General features: G+C 40.9%; 1 protein-coding gene across 1 annotated transcript in view; it reads left to right on the forward strand.

The window, feature by feature from the left end:
- The window catches only part of LOC122806122 (protein FAM98A-like), a 561,878-nt gene that overhangs the window by 183,334 nt on the left and 357,295 nt on the right, over positions 1 to 21,249 (forward strand). Inside the window, exon 6 of the mRNA XM_044076360.1 lies at positions 15,733 to 15,813. Within this exon, the coding sequence (XP_043932295.1) occupies positions 15,733 to 15,813 (81 nt within the window). The remainder of the gene's footprint in view (positions 1 to 15,732; positions 15,814 to 21,249) is intronic.

A 21,249-nucleotide genomic window follows, 5' to 3' on the forward strand; every position in this document is an offset into this window, starting at 1 on the left:
CTCCTCTATTGCCTATCCTGTCTCCATCCTCATCAATCATTCTATTAAAGAAAGCACCTCCCCTGCTATTTGGAAAGAATTCTATGTTCTACCCCTATACAAAGGAGGTAACTCCACTGACCCATCAAATTTCAGGCCAATTGCAATTCTATCCCCCCTATCTGAAATTCTTGAAAAGTGCATACGCAAACATCTCATGTCTTACCTCATCCAAGAGAACCTCCTCACCCCCTCACAACACGGTTTCCGACCCCAGCATAGCACCTCTACAGCTCTATTATCTTTTACTCTTTCTATTTCTTCATCTGTCTATAATAATAAACTAGTCTCCTGCCTGTTCCTCGACCTCTGTAAAGTCTTTGATACTGTATCTGATAAACACTTTCTCTCCAAACTAGCTTCTCTTAACCTCTCTAACTTCACACTAGGCTAGTTCTGTAGTTACCTATCTGACCGACTTCAATCTGTTAAATGGCTCTCTGCCTCCTCTCCTTTTCTCTCTATTCAAACTGGGGTTTCCCCAAGGCTCCATCCTGGGGCCCCTCTTATTCAATATCTTTACTAACAATCTCTACCATTCTTGCCCACACTCCACCCTGATTCAATATGCTGACGACTCTACTATCTCACTGCTAACCAACTTCTACTTAACCCTAACAAAACTAAACTCCTACTCTTCTTGCCCAAAACTCTCTAACATCTAAAATGTACCTTCTCCATCTCCTCTCTAAACACTTCCATCAAAGTGGAATCACATACTAAACTTCTTGAGGTTTACATAGATGATGAACTCAAATTTGGCATCCATATCAATAACTGTATCAAAAAGACACACCAAAAACTTGGACTACTGTACAGAAACAAAAAATTCCTAACTCTTGAAGCTAAACATTCTCTAGCTCAAGCCTACCTACTTCCCACCCTATGTTATGCTGCCCCAGTATTTACCCACCTACAAAAGAACCTAATTTCAAAACTCAAACTCAGCTACAATAAAATAGCTCAATTTGCTGGCAACCTCCCATACCGAACACACCACTGCCTTGCCTTAAAAAAAAAAACTTCGCTGGTCTGAACTTCAACACCTGCTCCTCTTGCCACAGCTCCACCTGATTCACTCCATCCTTCACCATCCTCTAGCTTGTCCATTGCTGACAAATCTGATCTCCCTTTATACCCCTAAGCGTTACCTACTTAGCTCTGACCAGCTCTTGCCGAATATCTCAAAACCCAACACATCCATTGGTAAGATGCTTTACAGCCATTCTGTCACACCTGCCTGGAACAAACTTCCTCTCCAACTATGCGCAATAGACAACATCCACAGCTTTAAAACAGCAGTAAAGGAATTCTTGCAGTCCTCCTGGATCTGCTCCTGCAATGACCCTACCTGAACATCTGGACCACACTTCCTTCCCCAATAACTGCCCTCCTTTCTTGTCTCCTATCTCAGCCATTCCTTTAGAATATCCTAGTCCCATAATTACTTCATATTTGTATGACTGTCCTACTGACTTCTCTATCCCTTACTTTGTCTTGGTCCCTTGTCTACATAATATTTTCATTACTATCCATATTGAATTTACTTGCATGCCTCTTGCTTCTCCTGAGTTATTTACGTAAAGCTATGTATATTGACTATGAGTAATGGCTAAACATTTCCTTCCTCTATTTTGTTGAATTTTTCACAGTATTGTATAAATTCCTCCATTTGTTGAATATTTCACTGCACTGTAAAACTTTTCTTTTTTTTTTTTAAACAAGTGTATTTGGAGCTTTCCTCCTTGGGTCTCTGCTGAAACAGGGCAGCTTGCCCAGCCAGACTAACCTGGTTAACAAAAGTCAAATAAATAAAATTAAATGTAAGAGATGCCTTTGGTGGTGGATTCAATCAGATCAGATTCTACAAGGCTGTCCTTTCATTCTCCTTTAGCCCAAGGCCATAGTGACCTGAAATTTCCCATATTGGGTGGGGGACACTTCCTGGGGAAAACGGTCCAAGGCACTTGGTCCCCCAAAGAGGCCAATATTCATATCAGTGTCCTGGCAATGAGAGCAATGCTCTTAATGTTGCAGGCTTTCCAAGACACTCCCCCTTTCAGGACTGTTGTGAATCAGACCTACAATTATGTCAGTGGTTTGGTACATCAACAAACAAGGAGGAACCAATTCTTATCCCTTGTGTCAAAAAGCCCTCAAAATGTGGCATTGGGCGATCTCACCCAACCATTTTCTGATAGCAATGCACATTCTGAGGAAGTCAAGTATGATAACGGACAAATTGAGCAGGTACATTCTACTACCTCACAAGTGGTCTCTCAACATGAATGTGGCAGAAATTTTTTTTTCAGTGGAACAGCCTTGCTTTGATCTCTGCATCTCCCCTGAATAAGTGCAGCAGCTTCTTTGCTGTAATCTCCCCACTGGGGAAATCAGAGAGAGATGGTCTACAACACTATTGCCCCCCCCCCCCGATCTCCTATATGCATATCCTTCAACTCCCTTGATCCCCATATTTCTGCAGAAAGCTTTCTGGTTAAAGAGCAAAGACATCCTCCTCTCTCCTTACTGGCATCAACAGATTTGGTTCCCCTTTCTTTGGCCTTATCTGATTTGCCCTTGGATTCTTGATCTGATTCTGGACCTCCTGTCTCACCCAACAGACATGATTCAAACCTAAACTAACAGAGTAGTTTCTCCTCTTTCTTTAATAGCCAGACAACCTATGCTCTCATCCCATCTCTGTCATATATTTTTATTTTCCCATAAAACTTCTACAAGGAAACTTTACAGAAATAAATGGAAAATGTTTGTTTTATGGGTACTCCAGAAACATATTGACCCTTTTTCAGCCTGTGTACAAAGTGTCCTTGAATTTTTGGCTACAGTTTTTAATGAATGAGCTAGCTCTTCATCAGAGTTCAGTTAGTCGCAATCTGTAATTTTCACATTGGATTTGAGAGCTCCACTCTGGCTTCATCTAAACTTTGTAAGGCCTTCTTGAAATGTGCCCTTCTTTTGAGACCTCCTTATAAAGACCCAACTACTCCATGGGACGTAAATCTAGTACTACAGGCCTTGATTCATTCCCTTTTGAACTAGCAGCAAAATATAATTTAAAGATGTTCGTGTTTCACTGCTGCAGTCATTACACTTGGGTTATCCTGCCCGCAGTCGGCCTGAGTTCCAAAGTCTTGGTCCGGCGTCGGTTGCTGTCGCCTCTTCCCTGACGTCAGTGCGCCAGGGGTATATAAGAAGCAGCCAACGCCATTTTCTTCAGTCTTTCTTGCTGCGCGGTGCCCGAAGCAAAAGCAGTTCGCAAGTGCCGGTCGGCCGACTCCTGAGATTTCAAATTCGATTTCAGAACTGAAGTCTTCAGTAAAGCTAAGTACCCAGTTGGGGAAATTTTTTCTTGCCTCAGACCGATGTCAGAAAAAGTTAATAATTGTATTTGTTGTGGGAAGGAAATACCTCATAAGGATTTTCATTCTTACTGTATTCCATGCCTAGGTCCAGATCACGACGTCGCTAGTTGTCGGTTTTGTGCTTGATTTAACAAACGCACTATTAAACGTTGGTTTGATTTTGCTCGCCATTACTTTGGGCGAAGGTTTAATTATACAATGCCGTCGGAACAACTGACGACCGGAATGCACAAAAAGCGCAAAGATAAAGATAACGAAAGGCATCCGAGGCCCAAAACTGATGACAAAGCCTCTTCTAGGCCAGTCGCCGGTTCGCCAGTTTTCAGTGAGGTGCTTTCGCAGCCCCTGACACCCGCTACCTCAGAATCACAGGCCGCGACCGACTCTCATGTGGAGGAGCCTAGGCCTCTGGAGCCTCAAGGTGTTGCACCAACGGAGATATTAACCCTTCAGATGGGTCCGGAGCCGCTGAGCAGGCACCGGCTTCTGAGGGTGTTTTCAGGCCTACTCAACTTACCATTGCAGCTACAGCCAAGACTAAGCCTACACTAAAGACAAAGAAACAAGTACAGCATTCACCTGGACAGGCCTCCATGTCTAAAAAACAGATGTTCAAGATGGCCGAAGACTTGATAACTCTGATCAGGGGTTCCCATCCCCCTCCTGATAAAAGGCCTAGGCAGGATGCAGACTATGATTCCTCTGACCAGGTTTCAATATATTCTTATTCCTCTTCAGACCAGGGATATTCTTTACCCCCCTATGAGGATTCTGATGCTGAAGAATCAATTTCTTCAGCCTCTCCTCCTGAGGATTACTCTTTTGGAGAAACTTTACATACCATGAGGGAGCATTTTCATTGGGAGGGCCAGGATTACTCAGAATCCAAGAAAAGGCTCAATGACTTTCTTTTGCTGCCTCAGCACAGGCCCCTTGCTATTCCGCCAGTGTTGGACATTGTGGATGATGTGTTCTCTGAATCTAGTTTAAACCCTGATTCTTTACCTCCAGCTCCAGTCAAGCCAGACAGATATACAGAGTCCCTGACTCTCACAAATTTCTTTATAAAAACCCTGTTGCAGACCCAGAAACTGTTTCCCAAGGTCCCAAAGGGGTTAAGGCTTCCATGGCTAAGAATCCAGTTCCCTCGGATAGGGACTCTAGAGCATTAGACAGATGGGGAAAGAAAGTGTACACCTCTGCAACTTTAGCAGTGAGGGCTCTAAATTGCCAGTTTCACATGCTTAAGTATCAACAATACTTACTGTCTCAATTAAAACAGAAAATGAGTGCAAATGTAGAACAACCTGACTATAAGGAAATGCAGGATTTATTGCATGCAGCTGTACAAGTGGGAAAGCATACTTTGCAATGTGGTTTTGATTCATTAGAAGCTTCTTGTAGAGCAGCAGTTATAGGATCTGTGATTCGAAGGCATGCTTGGTATTAAGGCAGAAGATGTATTAAAGAAAATGGAGGATAAGGCAAAATCTATGCAAACAGTGAAGGATTTCTTAGATGTGCAGCCACCACGATTTAGCAGAAATTGACCTACAAAAAATTGGTCCTTTCCAGTGTCAGACAGGCCACAAAGACGCAGATACAGACGCCCAAGAGGCAGATCTCAGCCACAAGGTTCTTACAGACCACGACCGTGGGGTGCTTCAAACCCAAAACAAGGTGAGGATAAGTCACAACCTTACAGGAAACAGTCCCAATGACTTCCCCCTTCCAATGCCAAACTCCTACCTTTTGGCAGCTCCCTTAGGGGGGAAACTAGCACTTTTTTCTCAAAACTGGCAAGCAATCGCCCAAGACAAATGGGTGCTGAATATTGTGTCAAAAGGTTACCGGTTCTACTTTCACACTTTTCCAAGGCTAAAAGGAATTCCAGACCTGCCACAAAATCAGTGGGCAGAAGCACAAAAACAAATTACAACCCTCATGGATATGAGAGCTATTCAAAAAGTACCACAGCAGGAAAAAGGACAAGGATTTTACTCAAGACTCTTTCTGGTCCCCAGAAAGGACAAAGCCTGGAGACCCATTCTGCACCTTTCCACTCTAAATACTTACCTGGATGTTCTGAAATTCAAGATGCTGACACTACAACAGCTCCTACCCATGTTGGGCAAGAAAGCTTGGCTTGTTGCTTTGGACCTCAGAGGCATACCTGCATGTCCCTATCAGACAAAATTGCAGAAGATACCTCAGATTCATAGCTGGTTCAATGCACTACCAATTCTCTGCACTGCCCTTTGGCTTATCTACTTCTCCCAGTGTCTTTACCGAGTGCCTGGCACCAGTAATTGCATTTTGCAGACAAAAAGGAATTCAAATATATCCATATCTGGACGACTGCCTGATTCAAGCAGAGAGCAAGGACATTCTTCTACAGCATCTGGCATTCGTAAAAAGATTAAGTTGCCTAAGGTACACAGTAAATGAAAAGAAATCAAAACTAGTGCCCTCACAAGAGATAATATTCCTGGGTGCCAACTTAAATACAACGGCCCAGATGGCTTATCTCATGCCAGACAAACAAGGACAACTGACTCAGTACTTTCAATTGATGGCAACAAAGTCCCAACTCCCTGCAAGAAAAATTCTGCAGGCCTTGGGATTCATGGCATCCTGCATTCTACTAATTCCATATGCAAGACTGCATATGAGGAAATTACAATGGTACCTAAAAAGTGTTTGGTCTCAACATTCACACAGCTTGGAGACAGTAATACCTCTAATTCCCTGCCTACAACAGGAGTTTCGATGGTGGGCACAGGCATGTCACCTCAACAAGGGTCAGCCTTTCACTCTTCCCACAGCCAGGCAGACTATAACAACAGACACCTCGGATTACGCCTGGGGAGCACACATGGCAGGAAAATGTATTCAGGGCAAATGGACCACAGAACAAATGCCTTTTCACATCAATCAAAAAGAGATGTTGGCTGTACAAAATGCCCTAACAGCTTTCAAGGACCTTCTGCATCCAGGACAATTATTATTAAAGACAGACAACACCACATTGATGTGGTACATAAACAAGCAAGGGTGCACTCATTGTTACCCCCTATGCAGGCAAGCCATGACCTTGTGGAACACAGCTGTAACTTAACAAGTTCATCTGCAAGCACAATTCCTGCCAGGAAAGATAAATACTCTGGCAGACGACCTAAGCAGAAACATCATGGATCCTCACGAGTGGAAATTAAATTCACAAGTTTTCAGTACGGTAATGCAAAAATGGGGTGCCCGGACATAGATCTCTTTGCCTCCCCACTGAATTGCCAACTACAAAAATTCTGCACAAGGACTTATCACACACAAGCATGGAAAGTGGATGCTCTTTCATTCAGCTGGAAAAGCCTAAGCATTTATGCCTTCCCACCACTGCCTCTCCTTTCAAAGGTATTCCTAAAAGCCAGACAAGACAAACCACATATGATTCTGATTGCTCCAGACTGGCCACGCCAGCATTGGTACCCAATCTTAAAGAACTTAGCTCAAGGCCCACCTTGGATTTTGCCTCAAATTCCACACCTTCTGACTCAACAAAACAATCAGATACTGCACAGTCAGCTCAAAACCCTAAACCTAGCTGCATGGCAGATTCAATAGCCAAACAGACAACTTCTCTCTCTAAAGCTGTTATGGATGTCATTCTGGAGGCCAGGAGGCCTAGCACCAGGAAATCCTATTCAGAAAAGTGGAGGAGATTCTGTGCCTGGAACCATGCTCAAAACCTTGATCCAATGGTCCCTAACATTCCTCGGATACTACAATACTTGACTGAGATGCTGGATAAAGGACTGTCCTTCTCATCCATTAAGATTCACGCCTCTGCCATCTTGGCTCATTACAACACAGATCCTCCTATTTTTTCTCACCCTTTGCTAAAGCAGTACCTCAGAGGGGCTAAAAACATAAGACCGCCCCGGAGAGCACCAACACCAACTTGGGACCTCAATTTTGTTTTGGAAAAGTTCACTTTGCCTCCTTTTGAACCAGCCAATACAGCAGAGTTAAAATATATATCATGGAAAACTGCTCTGCTTCTGGCAATAACCTCAGCACGAAGAGTCTCAGAACTGCGGGCACTAATGGCAGTGGAGCCTTTTATCATTTTCCACCAAGACAGGGTTTCTTTAAGAACAAACCCTACCTTTATGCCCAAGGTGGTTTCCAGTGTGGCTCTTAACCAATCTATTCACTTGCCAACATTTTATCCAAATCCCCAGAATAAAGGGGTGAGACTTCTACATTCCTTGGACGTATACAGGCAATTGAGCTTCTACTTGGACAAGACAAGAGCTTTCAGAAAATCTGAGCAATTGTTTGTATCATATGCTGCAGGATCACAGGGAAAGGCTATTTCAAAGGAGACCATTTCAAAGTGGATTGGACACTGTATCCGGCTCTGCTACTCACAAAATGGGAAACCTGTACCTAGTAATATTAGACCACATTCCACCAGGGCAACTGCCACTTCTACTGCCTACATTAGAGGAGTACCTACCAAAGATATCTTGGAAGCTGCAACTTGGAGTTCAGTGCACACCTTTACCAAGCATTACCATTTGCCTCTTTATTCTAGATCCAGAGCTGGCTTTGCCACTGCAGTGCTGCAGGGCCTCATAGCCACACCAAATCCTCTATAGAGCCAGCCACCCAAACTCAGCTTTGGGATTCTACCCAAGTGTAATGACTGCAGCAGTGAAACACGATGAACATAGTACAGTTTTGTACCTACCATAAATGTAGATGTTCGAGTGTCTTCACTGCTGCAGTCCAGGTTACCCACCCGCCAGGCCCTCTTTCTTATCTGGGACTAACCTATTCTACCTATGTGGTGTATTTGCTGGTTAATGAAGGTTTTATTTTTACCTTTTTTGTATGTTTTATTAGCAATATGTATTGCCTACCATTTTTGGGGACACCTGACATCTGGGGCAAGAAAAACTGAAGAAAATGGCGTCTGCTGCTTCTTATATACCCCTGGCGCACTGATGTCAGGGAAGAGGTGACAGCAACCGACGCCAGACCAAGACTTTGGAACTCAGGCCGACTGCAGACCCGCCTGACTGCAGGATAACCCAAGTGTAATGACTGCAGCAGTGAAGACACTTGAACATCTACATTTATGGTAGGGACAAAACTGTACTTTTCTGACCTGGAAGTTAAAGTTTGTGACAGGACGCAGGTTGGAAGTGGATGACATGATGATACGGAGGAGGCTGGACATCAATGTATCCAAGAGATGAGATGGAACGGCAGTGTAGCAAAGCCACTTCGCTTGGGATCCAGATCTACTACTCAGGTGGCGGGCAGGAATTGTGGTGAGAGAGGCGCTTCAGAAGGCAGTGAGGGATATCATCAGAATTAATGACAGACTCATGGCAGTCAGACTGTAGTGTAATGATAGGACAGTATTCATAATCTCAGCCTATGTCCCACAGTAGGGTTGTGATAGTGAGGAAAAGAGTGCATTCAGACAGCAGTTGCAAGACTTACTAGATAAAGCAGGAAAACATGAATTGGTGTTAATAATGGGTGACTTGAATGCACATATCTGGACAGACAGAACAGGATATGAAGACTGTCTGGGTCCACATGGGTGGGGCAACAGGAATGAAGAAGGAGAAGCCATTCTAGACTTCTTTCTGGCAAATGGCTTGGTAGTAGTCAACACATGGTTCAGAAAGAGAGACAGTAACAAGATCACATACAAGAGTAGCCAATATGCAACTCTGGTAGACTTCTAGTAAGGAAAAGGCACTGGGGTAGAATCCATGATTGCAAAGTCATCCCCAGTGAAACAGTCGGCCCACAGCATAAATCACTAGTTGCCACAATCCACTGCAATCAGTGGTCAGAGAAGGCTCTAAGGTCAACAGTGACCAGGCTAAAGACCTGGAAGTTGACTGGAGAGAGAAGGTACAACAGTTCATGGAATTACTCAGGGCTGTAGTAACCCAAGAAGAAGAGCAAATAGGTGGAGTTGAACAAGAATGGCAGTGTCTAAAAACAGCATATGTTAGAACTACAGAAAAGTTATGTGGCTGTGCCAGGTATGTAAATGAGGTACATAAGGAAAGCTGGTGGTGGAATGCAGAAGTCCAGGAAGTCATCAAAAGAAAGAAGGTGTGCAGGAAGAAGTGGGAGACAGAAAAGACTGACCAAGCTAGGAAGGACTTCTGGTGGCTAACAAAGAAGCTAAGAAAGAAGTTGCAAGAGCAAAGAACAGGGCATCGGAGGCACTCTACCAACTTCTGGAAAGTGACTTAGTAAGTGGCAGAAATAAACTATATCAGGTTGCAAGGCAAAGGCAGAAAGATAAAGAAGATAGTCGGACACCCTTCATAAGGGATGCCAGCAACAACCTGCTCACCAGCCCACAGGACATCAAAAGGCAGATGGAAGGAGTATTTCCAGCTGCTTCTGAATGAAGAAAACCCCACAGAAGCTGTACTTCCCCAGAAACAGCCTACAGTGGGAGAAGAAGAGGAGCCCACCCTAGAAGAAGTAAGAACAGCACTAAGGAAGATGAAGTCAAGGAAAGCAGCAGGCTCAGATGAGGTCACAGCAGATATGATAAAGATGCTGAGTGAGATGGGGGGAGAAATGGCTCCTGAGGGTACTAATAGCAGTGTGGAGAGAAAGGCATATCTCTGATGACTGGAGCATAAGCATACTCGTGCCAGTGTACAAGAACAAAGGGGACATCCACAACTGTGGGCAGTACAGAGGCATCAAACTTTGAATGTTGTACTTGCCTTGTTTTGTAAATATGTCAAAAAAATATATATGTATGTTAGTATGTTCACTGCTAACTCCATGAACATTAAACTAAGTAAGCATGATGTCTAGTTTTGTTTCATTAAAAGATGCTTGGTTAGCCAGGTATATTTTTGTGTATATTATGACAAGAAGAAGGCATTCCAAGTGTGTTGCAACGGAATAATTTGCCACATATGATGTAGCATGTTCTGCATAGAAGCTAATGTCCAGTGCATAGTGGCTACTTCGTCTTCAGTTTGTATGCATCAATCAAGACCTTTCAAAAACTCAAACCCACCACCCTGGCCACCGATAACTTACCTGCTGACTGTCTACAAATAGCTGCAGAAGCCATAGCCTATTCTGTTACTATAGTTATTAATAGATCCATCTCAGAATGTATAGTACCCCATTTATGGAAAATATCACATATAATACCACTGTATAAAGGAGGTAACTCCTTTGAATTCAATAACTATCCCCCTTATCAAAAATCCTTGAAAGAGTAATACACTCACGACTGATGGAATGCCTGTTAGAAAACAATTTATCTACCCAGCAACATGGCTTTAGACCCTTCCATAGTTCCACCACTGCACTTACATCATTCACTAACACCATCAGTCATCACATAAATAATGAACTTCTAGTATCTGCTACATTCTTAGACTTATCAAAAGCTTTCAGCATGGTTAATCACCACAGACTTCTTCAATCACTCTGTACCTTAAACCTCAGTACCTCCTCTATTACATGATTCAAGAGGTATCTGTCAGGCAGGCAACAGGCAGTGCAATGGCAAAACCAAATATCTTCCCTACTGCCCGTTTCCCCAAGGCTCCATCTTAGGTCCCTTACTCTTCACTCTTTTCACCAATCAACTCCCATCCACCACACCTAAAGCCTCCATTGTCCAATATGGAGATGACACCACTATAATCTGTGCGGCCCCCATACACTATCACCTCCTCTCCCTTACACAAGAATGCTTCTCACTAGCTGAAACGTGATTTGCCAATCATCAGCTCATTCTTAATCCAACTAAAACAAAATTATTCCTCTTCAGCTCTCATAGATCCTTATCCCTAACAGACAACTTTGTCATCACCTCCAACAACAAAACTGTTATTGCCCCATCCACCCACAACAAACTGCTAGGTGTAGAAACAGACAGCCACATCATATTTGATTTGCACATTGCCCAAGCTGTAAAAAAATTCACAAAAACCTTGGACTGCTTTACTGTAACAAACACACTCTCTCAAAGCAATCTAAAACAACAGTAGCCAGGACACATCTGCTATCTAGGCTTCCCCTGTACTTAACCTTCATAAAACTGATCTAAGCAAACTTGAATCCTGCTATAATAAGATAGCTAGATTTGCCACAGAATCACCTTACAAAACACATCATTGTGAATCTCTCAACAAGCTTAACTGGTTAGAACTCCCTCTATTACTGCAATTAAATCAACTCTCACTAGCACACAAAATATTAAACCACTCAGACAAAATCCCAGCTCTTCAACATTTTATACATCCTCACACCACAACTAGAACCCTGAGATCTAGCACCCAAAATCACATAGAGGTCACCAAATTTAACAATGAGTTAGGAAAAGCTGTCTACAGCTATTCAATCTCTAAACTCCAGAACTCCTTCCCTACCCACCTAATAACCAACAACACCTACCACTCAATTTAAGAAACTTCTTAAAATTCACTTCATGAACAACAGGCTATGCTCCTGTCTCACCCCAGGGTAAAAAACTTAGATTTCAACTAACTCCCATACACCACAATAATAGTTGTTATTTTCTCACCCTATCCACAGTCCAATCATGACTACAGGCAATGAAATGCATTTAACTCCCAAAAATCACTATCAACTACGTTTCCAACAAGTCCAATTACCACTGTATGGCTATGTATAGCTTGTCATATTTGGAATGTGTAATGTAATGTCCTACCCAATAATGTTCGTTCTTACTTTGTGTGTGTGCAGTATGCTGTCATTTAATTAGAATGTTAGTTTTACCTGTAAGGAAAGTTAATTCAAAATCTGTAAGATGATGTGAATGTGTGTACTTGGAGCTTTTCTCCCAGGGCCTCCGCTGAAAATGGACCTGTGTCCAGTCGGACTTTACTGGTTATCAAATGTAAAATAAATAAAAAAAAAAATACTAACTGAATAAATGAAATAACAGTTGTTTTCACCCAGTTGTCTTTATCTGATAACCAGGAGAGTATGCAGGGCTTTAAACTGCATTTCTAGACACATTCTAGAAAGACAGGAAATGTAAAGATTTCAGAAGCAAAGACCGAATGTTTGTGTACCTTGATATATTATTAAGTTGACTTAATGTCTTAATGATTGTTGTCGTTGATGTCCTGGATATGACCAGTTGTGCCTTTTTAACCATTTGGACCTTGACAATACCTCATCTGCATGAGACTATCCTGGCACCGATATGTGCTGCACTTGTATGCAAAATCCTATACTAACTCAAAAACTTAATGAAATACAGCACTGACAGAAATGGTCAGAAAGGAATCTACAGCAAGTAGTCCCCCTCCCCAAAGTGTAGCTTACTTTGGATAGCAAGTAGCTAGCTAAATTTAGTCAGACCTCTGTGAAATGATTTATTTATTTACATTTGTTTACCAGGTAATGCCCAACTGGGCTAGTACTCTGTTTTCAGCAGAGACCCGGGGAGAAAAGCTCCACAAACAGATAAACAAATATAGAGTTACATAGATGTTCATAAAATAAATTTACATTACATTACAAAAATAGTGAAAAACTAGATAAGAAATAATGCATCACAGTAACAGAAACTGAACATGTACACCACAGAATCTTGATAACTGGGTGAGACACAAACAGTGAGCATGCCTAATGAAGAGATTTGAGCACAGTAGAGTTTGAGTGAGTAACGAAGAGAAATACATGAAGTACTGAAAGTAATAAAGTCTAAACAGTTAGTAGATGATCAACTATAACATAGAAGAAGTAGAAAACAATCAGCTATAAAGAGAATAGATGGGTGTTGTAGAGGACATAAACTGCAATGGCAGAGCCACATGCTTTTTAGATATTCTTTTAATTTTGTTTTAAAGGAAGAACAGCAGGGAGTGTTTATTAAGGTTAAGGGCAGGGCATTCCAAGACTTAGCTATTTTGTATGAGTAGAGGGAGTCACCATGGTTGTTATGTGATTGTGTTATTTTGTGCAGAGGTCTATCGGAAGATCTAAGGGATCTGCTGTTTACCTGTAGTTGGACTAGGGTAGAAATTGCAGGGCAGCTATTTGGGTAGTGTATGCTTTTATGGGTGAGGGTAAGTTGGTTTAGTGTTAACAGCTTGGGGAGTTCTAGCTAGTTAAGTTGTAGAAGAGCAGAACAGTGGTGGGCTTTATGGAGTTGATTGGTGGCAAACTTAGCAGTTTTGTTATAACAAGCTTCTAGATTATGAAGATCAGTCTTGAGTTAGTAGGTGAAGATGTTAGAGTAATACAGAAGTGTAGAGAGAAACTAAGATCTAGCTGTAGCTAGCCTGGCTTGGGGTGTTGGGTAAGGTTTGGCTCTGTAGAGAGCTCTGTGTTTTGAGTAGATGTTTTTAATAGTAAGTGAAATATAAGTATTGAAATTGAGACGGGCATCTGTTGTAATAACTATGAGCTTGGCCTGGTTTGTTGGATCAATTTTGGTACCATTTGCAGAATAAATAGAGAGGGGTTGGGCACTCTGTTTGGTAGTTTTGTTGATAAAAATTATTAATTTGGTCTTATTAAGGTTGAGGATGAGTTGGTGGTTTAATAGGAAAGTTTCAATTTCCAGGAATGCCTTTTGTATCTTTTCTTGTAGTTGGTGTGGGGAGGGGGCTGAGCAGGTAAGAGATGTATCATCTGTGTATTGTACGATTGAGGCAAGTTGGGTTGCTGTATTAAGGTGGTTAGTAAATATGATAAATAGCTGGGGCCAAGTACTAAACCTTGGGGTACACCCGTGGATACTGGCAATTTATCCACCGATGACTTAGATTTATGACTATGGTAAATGCACTCCATCTGAGTAGTGACATCTTGTATGTAGTTTCCATTAAGAGTTCATCTTCTTTGCAGAAAGGTTTTGTTCGAGGTCTTTATAATGTCATGACAGGAAATTAACGTATAACATTTTAAAATATGTATAACATCATTTGATACTGTAGTGGTAAAAAAAAGAAAAGGCACACATTGTTGGCAATATAACAGTATTATGTTCTGACAGTGCTCTATTCTGATACTCGGTGTGGCTGGTGCAGAAATTTTCCAGTAATATCTGTGGATTTCATGTTTCAGTTTATACTAATGCAGACTGACATATTAAGTCAGTATTAGGGAAATAATCATCTTCCATATAGAGCTGTGACATAAAGGAAGTTGCAGCATTTTCAAGCATCTATAGAAAGTAACATTTAACACTGTAATGTTCAACATAATGTACAGGTATAATAGTGCAGACATTAGAATAAAGCAACATACATGGTAATGATAAAATAGAAAAACAGAACAGAAGTTGTGTTTATGAAAGCTGTTATCATACATTAAGTTGTAGCATGGTTCTTTCTTTATAAGCTCAAGTCCCCACTCTGTAATACCTTAAACCACCTATAGTGCAAGCCCATGGAATATATGCAAATGACCATTTAAAGACATGCAGGTGTTTCAGCTCTTTGGCTTCTGAATGCCTATGACATTTTACTTTGTCTCCCCACCTCCCCAAGTCTTTACTGGTGCATTCAGGCCAATAAAGCCAGACCCATTTATCTGTACCCATGCCATGTTTTTTTTTTTCTTTTTTCTGAGCTTGTCAGTACAGCCTAAGTGGATTGTTTGGCCATTGTTTAGAAACACAGAGATTAAAAACAAGTGTGATATCTATAACATTAGGCTGTCTGGAAAATATCCAAATACCCCCCCAGCTCAAGTCTTGATCAAAGTTATTCCTATATATATATATATATATATATATATATATATATATATATATATATGAGCTTTTATTTTTGCCTAATAAGGAGTTACAAGACTCTAGACAAGTTCACTAGAACATGTTTTGACTAAAGAGCAGAGTGGTTGATTTTATCCAAGTTTTTGATAGATGTGAGGATGTTGTCCTGTCCCAAAAATTCACCAACATTCACCATGGTTTCTAAAGGAGAAAACATATTTCTACACACTGGATATGAAGCAACAAAAATTGTTTACTTTTAAAGTGTCTTGATGGCACATCAGTTTTCATGCAACTGTTAGTCTGGAATACTCCCATTTTGAGATGATCTTTGGCACTGTTTTGTTTCTCTTGCTGGTAAGTTATGTACTAGATGTTAAGGCTTTACTTGTAATGCTGGTGTATGACTTTTGCTGTATAGCATATTTAAAGTTTTGTTTTATGTTTTTAAATGAAACTGGTTTGCATTGGATTCTGGTGGCTTTTAAAACTTTTATGAAAGCCTTTTTCAGTTTGAATGTTTGTTTTTCTTAGATATCTGAATGCCGTTCTTTATTGCCAGACAATAGATTGTTGAAGCCCTTGCTGAATAAACCTCTGCAGCCAGATCAGTGGGTGAGAATTATCAGTTTATCATTAATCTCAGAATCTTAAGTACTTCTGTGCATTTGTGGACTGGTTTACTTATTTTACTTTATTTTTTATATTTTATCCATCCTAGTGGCTGCTGGATTTGTATTGCTGCTGATATTCATGGTTTAGCTAATCTGTCAAACATTTTACTGAGCTTGCAGAATTATTTCATTATATTCTGCTACTGAACAGGGAGACCTTTACTATTAAATTTTGTTGTCTAAACTCCCCTCCACAAATCCTATTGATCATACAGGATCTCCTACAAAATATACAGACTGATTATCCTGGCCCCTGTTGGGAACATCATTGTGCGGTATTGCAGAAAACATGTCTCCTTCAGTGTTGTTCATATCCATGATGGGTTAGAATCCTTTCCTTACCTGGTCAGTAGATTTTCGTACCACTTACAGTATGCTCAGAGTTTAGTGAAGCTATTGTCTTGAGATACATTCACATTCAAATTTAGGTTTATTTAGCTTCTTATTTACCAAGCACCATTACAAAACAAAATTATAAACCAAATAAAAAAAAATAATTCTAAAGAAGAAACATATAAAATGAGTTGTTAAAGCATTACATATAAATTATGTAAGGTACCACTTGATAAATTTTGCCTGATGACATGATCAGAAGTAAATATAATCAACCAACATAATATGCCATTTTAAATAAGTGTGCTTAAGTGACTTCTTAAAACCTGAGAGATTCTGTGCAGTATGTGACCTTGTGGGAGAAGGTTCTAAAGACAGGTGGCCTTAATGGCTTCCAAGTGAGTTCAAGGAGCTTCCAGATGTCCCATAGTGGAGTAAAAAAGTGGTCTAGCCAAGCAGTATGTGACCAAAAGTTCAGTAAAGTATGGGGGATCCAGATCACACTGTGCAAAGTAAATCAGAAGCTAGACTACAAAGATAATGTACAATCATGCAGGCAGCCCATGAAGATTCAGCAACATAAGAGAAACATAATGGTAATAAGTAATACCCCTGAGTAAATGTGCTATGCAGTTCTGAACCCACTGTAAGCAAAGTAGGTCATTATTTGTATTTCACAAGTATAGAGAATTGTAGTAATCAAGCCAGGAAGGTGCCAGGGGCTGAACGGGCTCTTTGGTGGAATGAAATGCTTGATGCTAGTGATGTTTTGAAGATGGAAATACGAAGTTTTTGCAGCAGCTCATACCTTGTCCTTAACTGTCAGATTTTTCGCTTTTTTTCACAAAAGCTAACCTGTCACCATTGTAAATTACAGTTGTGTCAAGGGCTGGACAGTTGAGTCCCTCGTGGCATGAATGGCTAAGACAACAGTCTTGGACATACTAAATTGCATCTGGTTAGCAGTCTCCCAATTCTGAATGCATTCCGAGTTCTATATTAATGAAATCAAGGTGGGCAGTGTACTGAGGGAAAGAGAGGTATAAGTGTATATCACGCAAAGTAGTGAGATAGAAGGTTTCTCTCTACCTCACATATGTGCTGCTGTAGTGAAAGCTTGTACAAAGAGAATAGTATTGGGCTTTCTACGAAAGGATATACAGCCAGAGAATGTACACCAAAAATAGCCTGGTCTGTGAGGTAGAAGGCAAACCATTCAAGGACAGCGCAGTAGATTTTAGGGCATTCAAATAGGATGCAGTGATCCACTCTGTCAAATGTTGAAGGAACGAGGACGAAGCCAGAACAGTGTCACTGATCCCTTTCCACAAGGTCAAGTAAAGCACAAGGAAGGGGAAGTGTAAGTGCTGAGTGTGGTGTGGAAATGAGAATGGAAAGGGTCTAAATATTGTGCTCCTGGGGAACTGATTCAAGCTTTGTGTAAACAACCATTTCAATAATTTTACCTATAAACGGTAGGTTAGAGATAAGGCAGTAATTGTCCAACTCATCAAAATCAAGAGGGTACTTTTCCAAAAACTGGGGTTGCTAAGGCTTCCTTTTGAAAAGTTGGAAATATGTCAATATCAGAGGCAGTGACAACCTTGAAGATATGCTCAATACACCTTAAAAAATGGAAAAAAAAAAAAAAAAAAAAAAGAGTAGGGCATGAATTCAGTCTGTATGTGGTAGTAGGCAAGCCTGTAACCAAGAACACCAAATCATAGTAATTGATTACCTGAAACTCGCACCAGGTCCAATCACCTAATGACTTGGTTGTACTACAAGAACAGAGGGAGGATGACACAGTCCACAAGCAGGATAGCTTAGCTGAGAAGAACGGAGCAATCACCTGAGGAAGCTTGGTCTGTTGAGTTGATGCAGAAGAAATCACATTACCTAAAAAGATAATCAATTTTCTTAGTAGTCTCCCTCACATAATTTGTATGGTGTTCAAGCCTTAGGCTGGCATTGAAGTGGCTTTTTGTTAGCATTTACACTCTAGCCTTTTCCTCTGCCATCTGAAAAGGTAGAGTTTCATGTGTAACCATGGCTCACATAGCTTAAGATACACAAGGACATACACAACCTGGGGTAAGAAGATCTATTGTAGAACAAGTAGCCATGTTATAGGCTGCAAGTAACTCCTTTGGATCATATGCCCTGGTCACTAAAAGGAACAGATCAAAAACTGTGGCAAATTGGTCTTGAATTGCTGAATGCCAGTTTCTATATTCGACCAGCTTTCAGTCTAGGGGTTGTAACTGGAACAAGTTTAATGAGAACTTAACAAGATGGGTGTCAGACATTGAGACAGGTGAGGTGAAAGGTAATTACTGCAAGTCGGAGCACTAAATTTAGTGTGTCCATGACAGTGGGTAGAAGCGTTGATAACCTCAACAAAGACAAACCCATTTATAATAGAAAAGAAATCCTGAGCAAGAGTTAGTCATCATCAAGACAAGTATTGAATTTACTGATACACTGAGTTGGGAAGGAAATCTGAGAACCCTTCTAGGAATATATTCAAATTTCCTGGCAGATAGTAAAGGAGAAGGAAACTGCAACTTGCTGTTGTACGTGGGACATGTTCAAAGGTGTTATTTGCTCTTACCTTAACTTAACCTGATTGATCTTCATGCCCTGTAAGACAGATTATTATTTTTGCTTTTTTCAGCAGTCCTGCATATTACACCTAACCATCTAAGATTATAAAATGAGCAGTGTGTCTGTGTGGTGTTCGGAGATCTTTCTTGCCAGGGAAGTGGCCTCTGTAGAACATCTCAGTTGAGCAGATGTTCTTCGTGTTTCACTGTTGCAGTCATTACATTTGGGTTATCTGCTTGCAGATGGCCCTCAGCTGGCCTGATTATCAAAGTCTTGGGTCCTGCTTCGGTTGCTGTCTCTTCTTCATGACGTCAGGTAGTCAGGGGTATATCGCATGCAGCCGACACCATCACAGCAATCTTTCTTGCCGTGCGGTGCCCGAAGCAGAAGCAGTTTGCAAGTGCCGGTAGGCAGACTCCTGAAATTTTCATTTTCGAGTTTCAGAACCAAAGTCTTCAAAACAGCTAAGTACCCCATTGGCGATCCTTTTTCTTGCTCTAAACCGATATTAGTAAAACTTAACAATTGTATTACTTGTGGAAAGCAAATACCTCATAAAGATTTTCATTCGTACTGCATTCCTTGCCTAGGCCCAGACCACGACATCCCTCACTGTCGGTTTTGTGCCTTATTCAATCCTCAGACTATTCCTCTGTTTATTTTTGCATCAAACTATTTCGGTACGTGGTTCAATTATCCAGAAATGGCTTCGGTAAGCCATCCAACTACCGACATTCCAAAAAAAACATAAAGATAAAGACTGAGACGGACCGCATAGGTCCAAAGCTGCCGACGATGCTTCCATTAAGTTAGTCACCCGTTCACCGGTACTCAGTGAGGTGCTTTCGCAGCCCCTGATACCCGCTACTTCAGATTCGCAGGCCTCTACTGAGACCCATTCGGAGTCCGGTATGCCGCAAGATGCTTCTTCGACTATGGAACCTGCGGATGTCTCTACCTTGGATGGGTCTGGAGCCGCTGTGCAGGCACCGGCTTCTGAGGGTGTATTCAGGCCTACTGACTTGCATATCAAACCGACACCATCTTCTTCAAGGCCTAAAACTCGATCCACGCCTAGAAAACCGATGTCCAAACCGCATGGTCAGGCCTATATGCTTAAAAAACAAATGGTAAGAATGGTGAAGACCTTATTACTTTAATTAGGGGAAGCCAGCCTTCTCCCTCTGAGACCTAGATCTGATTTTCCTTCTGATTCTTCTGATCAGGATTCTGAAATTTCTGTTTCTTCTGATGACCAGGATTTGCCCTTATCTACCTATGAGGATTCTGATGCAGAGGACCGTCTTCCCTCTGCTTCCCCTCCAGAAGATTTCTCTTTTAGTGAGACTTTGCACACTCTTAGGGAGTATTTTCACTGGGAAAGCCAGGGTTACTCTGACTCCAAAAAGAGGCTTAGGGAATTCTTACTCCTACCTCAACACAGGCCTTTAGCTATCCCTCCTGTACTGGACATTGTAGATGATGCCTTCTTGGAATCTAGCCTGGCCCCAAACACTTTACCTCCAGCTCCCAAGAAACCTGACTGGTATTACAGAGTACCTGACTCTCACATGTTCCTCTTTAAGAATCCTACTGCGGACCCAGAGACCATTTCACAGGGACCCAAAGGCATTACGGCTACTACTGCCAAAAACCCTACCCCCTCTGATAGAGATTCCAGGGCCCTGGACAGATTGGGTAAGAAGGTATACACCTCTGCTACTTTGGCCATTAGGGCCTTAAACCGCCAGTTTTATATGTTAAAGTATCAGCAGCATATTATTGGAGTAATTAAAACAGAAAATGATGTTGATTTCTTTTTTTTTTCAAAACAAGTTTATTGTTTTAACATATAAGACAAATATCATAACAATTTTATACAAATAATTAAAAATAGGTATTATTATAATATTCAACAAAACAACTAAAGTATTTACAAAGACATCCACTACAATCAGATCAATTAATTAAACTAAAATACTGTGCTATTGAAATTAGAATTTTTTTAACAAATTTTGTAAATTATCCCATACAATAAAATGTGATGTTTTTCTAGTTGTTCTCATTCTAATTGTGCTTATTTCCATATGACACATTATATTCATAACATTTTTAAATTCATTGAACGAAGGAGGTGTATCTGAAATCCAATTTCTAGTTATTATTTTCCTAGCCACTGCTAGGATAGACCATAACAAGGGAAGCTTAATCTTTTAACACATTGAGGTACAGGTGTGTTGAATAATATAAGAGACTTAGAAATAATGAAATTATCTGTAAAAAGAGCCTGCAAAAATTCATTAATTGACTTCCAGTATTCTTTCAACTTCATACAGTCATAAAACATATGAGCCCAGTCAGCATTAATTTCTACATTACATCTCTTACATAGATTATCTTTATTATTAATTTTATTCATCATCAAAGGTGTATAAAA

Source organism: Protopterus annectens, chromosome 7.part0 (genome assembly GCF_019279795.1).
Source record: "Protopterus annectens isolate FY-2018-M chromosome 7.part0, PAN1.0, whole genome shotgun sequence".
NCBI lineage: Eukaryota > Metazoa > Chordata > Ceratodontiformes > Protopteridae > Protopterus > Protopterus annectens.